At 45.3% G+C, this 3,118-nt stretch overlaps 1 protein-coding gene across 1 annotated transcript in view; it reads left to right on the top strand.

Annotated features, from left to right (window-relative positions):
• The first annotated feature begins 1,599 nt into the window (after window positions 1-1,599).
• LOC127751715 (uncharacterized) overlaps window positions 1,600-3,118 on the top strand; it is a 2,026-nt gene continuing 507 nt past the window's right edge. The window contains exons 1-2 of the mRNA XM_052275691.1: window positions 1,600-1,643; window positions 2,493-3,114. Of these exons, the coding sequence (XP_052131651.1) occupies window positions 1,604-1,643; window positions 2,493-3,114 (662 nt within the window). The 5' untranslated portion in view covers window positions 1,600-1,603. The remainder of the gene's footprint in view (window positions 1,644-2,492; window positions 3,115-3,118) is intronic.

Genomic DNA, 3,118 nt, shown 5'->3' with positions numbered 1-3,118 from the left:
CCAGGTGACCACAAAAGTTCATTTGGTTCCGTTAGAAACCACCCCTTTAGAGATAAACTTGAGTTTTTAGGGTGGTCTTTTGAATCTGGCGGTCAGCGTACGATGGGCTGCCTACCTCGCAGGCGAACTGGCCCAAAAACAGGCGTATCTCACTTAAATTGCCCGGTGGCGCGAAACTTCGACGCAGAGATTGAAAGAGGATTCAGTCTGACCAATCCCGACTATTTCCAGCGATTTTCAAATTTTTCATTTTTGGCAAAATTTGCAAAGGCAAGGGTCCGGTTTTCTGACGGAGGAGTACTTGAATAGATAGGGGTGTACCAGGGACCACAAAACTACCTTTGATTCTGTCAGAAACCACTCCTGTTTACAGAAACGAGTTTTAAGAGCTGGTCTCCCTAACTATGGGTGGGTAGGCTGCCTAAGGCGCACTGGCTAAGAACTCTGCTGTAGTGGGTCGGCACCATGACATTTAGACAGAGCATGTGAAAAGGGAGTCTGCCCGACCAATCCAAACCAATTCCAGGAATTTTCCAAATTGCCAAGATTTTTAAAAGACATTTTCAGTGATAACAAATCAGCCTGAATTTTGACAGAGGATGATTGAAATTGACAACAAAGAACAAAGGCACCGCAAAAAACATCAAAAACCACCCTTTCATGAACACGAAAGGAAGCTCCTCATAGTGGAGACAATTTGGACCAGCCTTGGCGGTTACTGTCATGTCAACTCACCTATTCTTTTGGGTAAAATGACTCCATAGACTTCTCTTGCTCATGTCAAGAACGTTTCTGGGCCGAGTTTCTGCAATCATATTAAACGGTACTTTTAGCGCTCATCAACTTTTAATTACATATAATTAACTCATACAATACACTTTTAAATGCCTCTCTCCCCATGCGTCTCTAAATGACTATGGTCTTTCAAATAACTAATTTTGGTACTGGATTAAACATTAAGTACGAAGGGGCAGCTGCAAATTATCTGCAACGCACATTGATTGATTGTTTGGGGGATTACGCAAATAGAACCACTCGGTTTGCACCCGAGTCAGAAAGAAATAAAGTTTTCTGTTCCACGAGAAAAATATAGAGTAAAATATATGATATGTGATAAAACACTGGCAGTTCACCCATTTGCATTAGGACCTACAACAGTATTTAACATACTGCATGGATTGGAGGAGTGTACCTATTCAACACCTTTTCTACAAAGCTGACAGTGAGCCAAGTTTTTTACATCAAGGGCATCATTTAATCGGCCTCAAAAAATAACTTACAACTTAATTGTGCGTGTAAAAAATTTAGCCACAGGAGCATAACCTCCTACAACAATAACCGGAATGGAACAATTCAATATTCCGGACCGGAAACAGGTAAGCACTATACCTTGCGATTAATAACGAAAAGCGGCGATGTCCACCCTAAAATTCTGGTTAAAATCCTATGATCAATAATTGTATGAGTAGGTATTATCGGTATTTGGCAGAAACGCCGATCGTGACACCGACTTTCACTGTTTGTTTACGTTTCCATAAAGGCGCGGGAAATGCGCGCCATGCGCGGTGGGGGTGGGGAGGAGGAGAGGGGTAGGGGACGCGGCATGGCGCGGGGATCCCCCCTGTCTACAGGTCAACCGAACCGTGAGTCCACTAGACAAATCCTTTGCTGAACGACGGGGTCTAACCTCTTGCTTCCTTTTGTTCAATTTTGTATGTGAAGGGTCGCCTAGGCTGTCAAAGAGTGAGTCGGGATTTTGTTCATTCTTATTCTGGTTTATCACTTTCTGTGCGACGAGTCTACACCCGGGTAGCAAAATAGACCCATGTGGACATATGCCGAGGCACCCCCGGCATGCTCTGACAACTTCAGACAACCAGTCCTCAAAGGTTTACATCAATTTTGAGCTGCTATGGTGAATTCATCAATTTAAACATGTTTAACATGTCTCTAAAGTACACTGTCCTAGAAAAATATTCAGTTAAAGGAATGGGCTCTAATTTGCAGCTTCATTTTTTTTTTTCCTTTTAGCTCTCTATCTTATTTCTTTTGCACTCTTGAGTGGTATCAGAATGGGTGGTCACTTAAAGGATCATTTTAACTTAATGCTTCTCACCATATTTAATCAGATTTTTGAAACCTTTCCTTGAACCGTGCAAGTTATGTAAAAATGAGGATTTGTTGAATAATCAATTACCCATATTCTGCGCTATCTTTGTGCAGCTACAAAGTATTTCTGAAAAAAACATTAGAATCTCTCGAATATTTTGGTGTTCTTACCATTGTGCAAACATATCAGGATGAAGAATTATAATACACAATTGAATTTGCTTGGAAGCCCTATCATGATCATGATGGGGAACATGTTAACATGTTGAGTCCCGTTTGTGGTCATGTGGGGGTGCAACATAAAATGTGAAATATACAGACAGGCCTTGTAATATTTTGAACTACATTTCAACATCTGAATTCCATTCTATACCTTGTTTCAGTCGGCCATCCACGTCCCCTTACCATGCAGCTGCTCCTGGTCGCCGAGCAGACAGCCCTCCTGCAGAAGGTCACGAGCCAGTACCAACCCACCCTGGAGCCTCTTATTACCGAGCAGGGTCGTGTCGCCATCACACCAGTCCTCACCGTCACTCCGCCTCAACCTGCTCCTCAGAGATCTCAAAATCAATACTATGGTAATGCGCAGCCACCCACTACCACAACCACTACCCTCTCGCTGTCGTTGGGCTGCAGCGTCGAGCCTGCCGAGCCCGTCCTGGTCCACTGCAAGCTCGTCGTGAGTGACCGCCGGAGCATCCAAACCAAAGACTCAAAACCTCCGCAAACTAAGGAAGTAGAAGCTCGCGCCATCCTCCAAACGGGTTTAACAAATGTGTCATCAGTGGGTACGCTGAGCTTCGACCATCCCTTCGAGAAGGTGACCATCCTCTTCAGGGTGTACGACATCGTCGACGGCCGCCCCGCGTCGGGCCTGATCCAACGTCTCAACCGGGCCCGCCTGGAGGGCAGCCGCTCCTGCGACGTGAAGCTGGTGGTGGACGGCGTGGAGCTGGACGCGCACCGCGCCGTGCTGGCCGAGCGCAGCCCCGTGCTCAACAGGATGCTG

This window comes from Frankliniella occidentalis, unplaced genomic scaffold, assembly GCF_000697945.3.
Source record: "Frankliniella occidentalis isolate FOCC.00 unplaced genomic scaffold, Focc_3.1 Scaffold765, whole genome shotgun sequence".
NCBI classification, from domain to species: Eukaryota; Metazoa; Arthropoda; class Insecta; order Thysanoptera; family Thripidae; genus Frankliniella; species Frankliniella occidentalis.
Note: the sequence above shows the minus strand (reverse complement) of the source record. Positions and strands in the feature narration are given on the sequence as shown.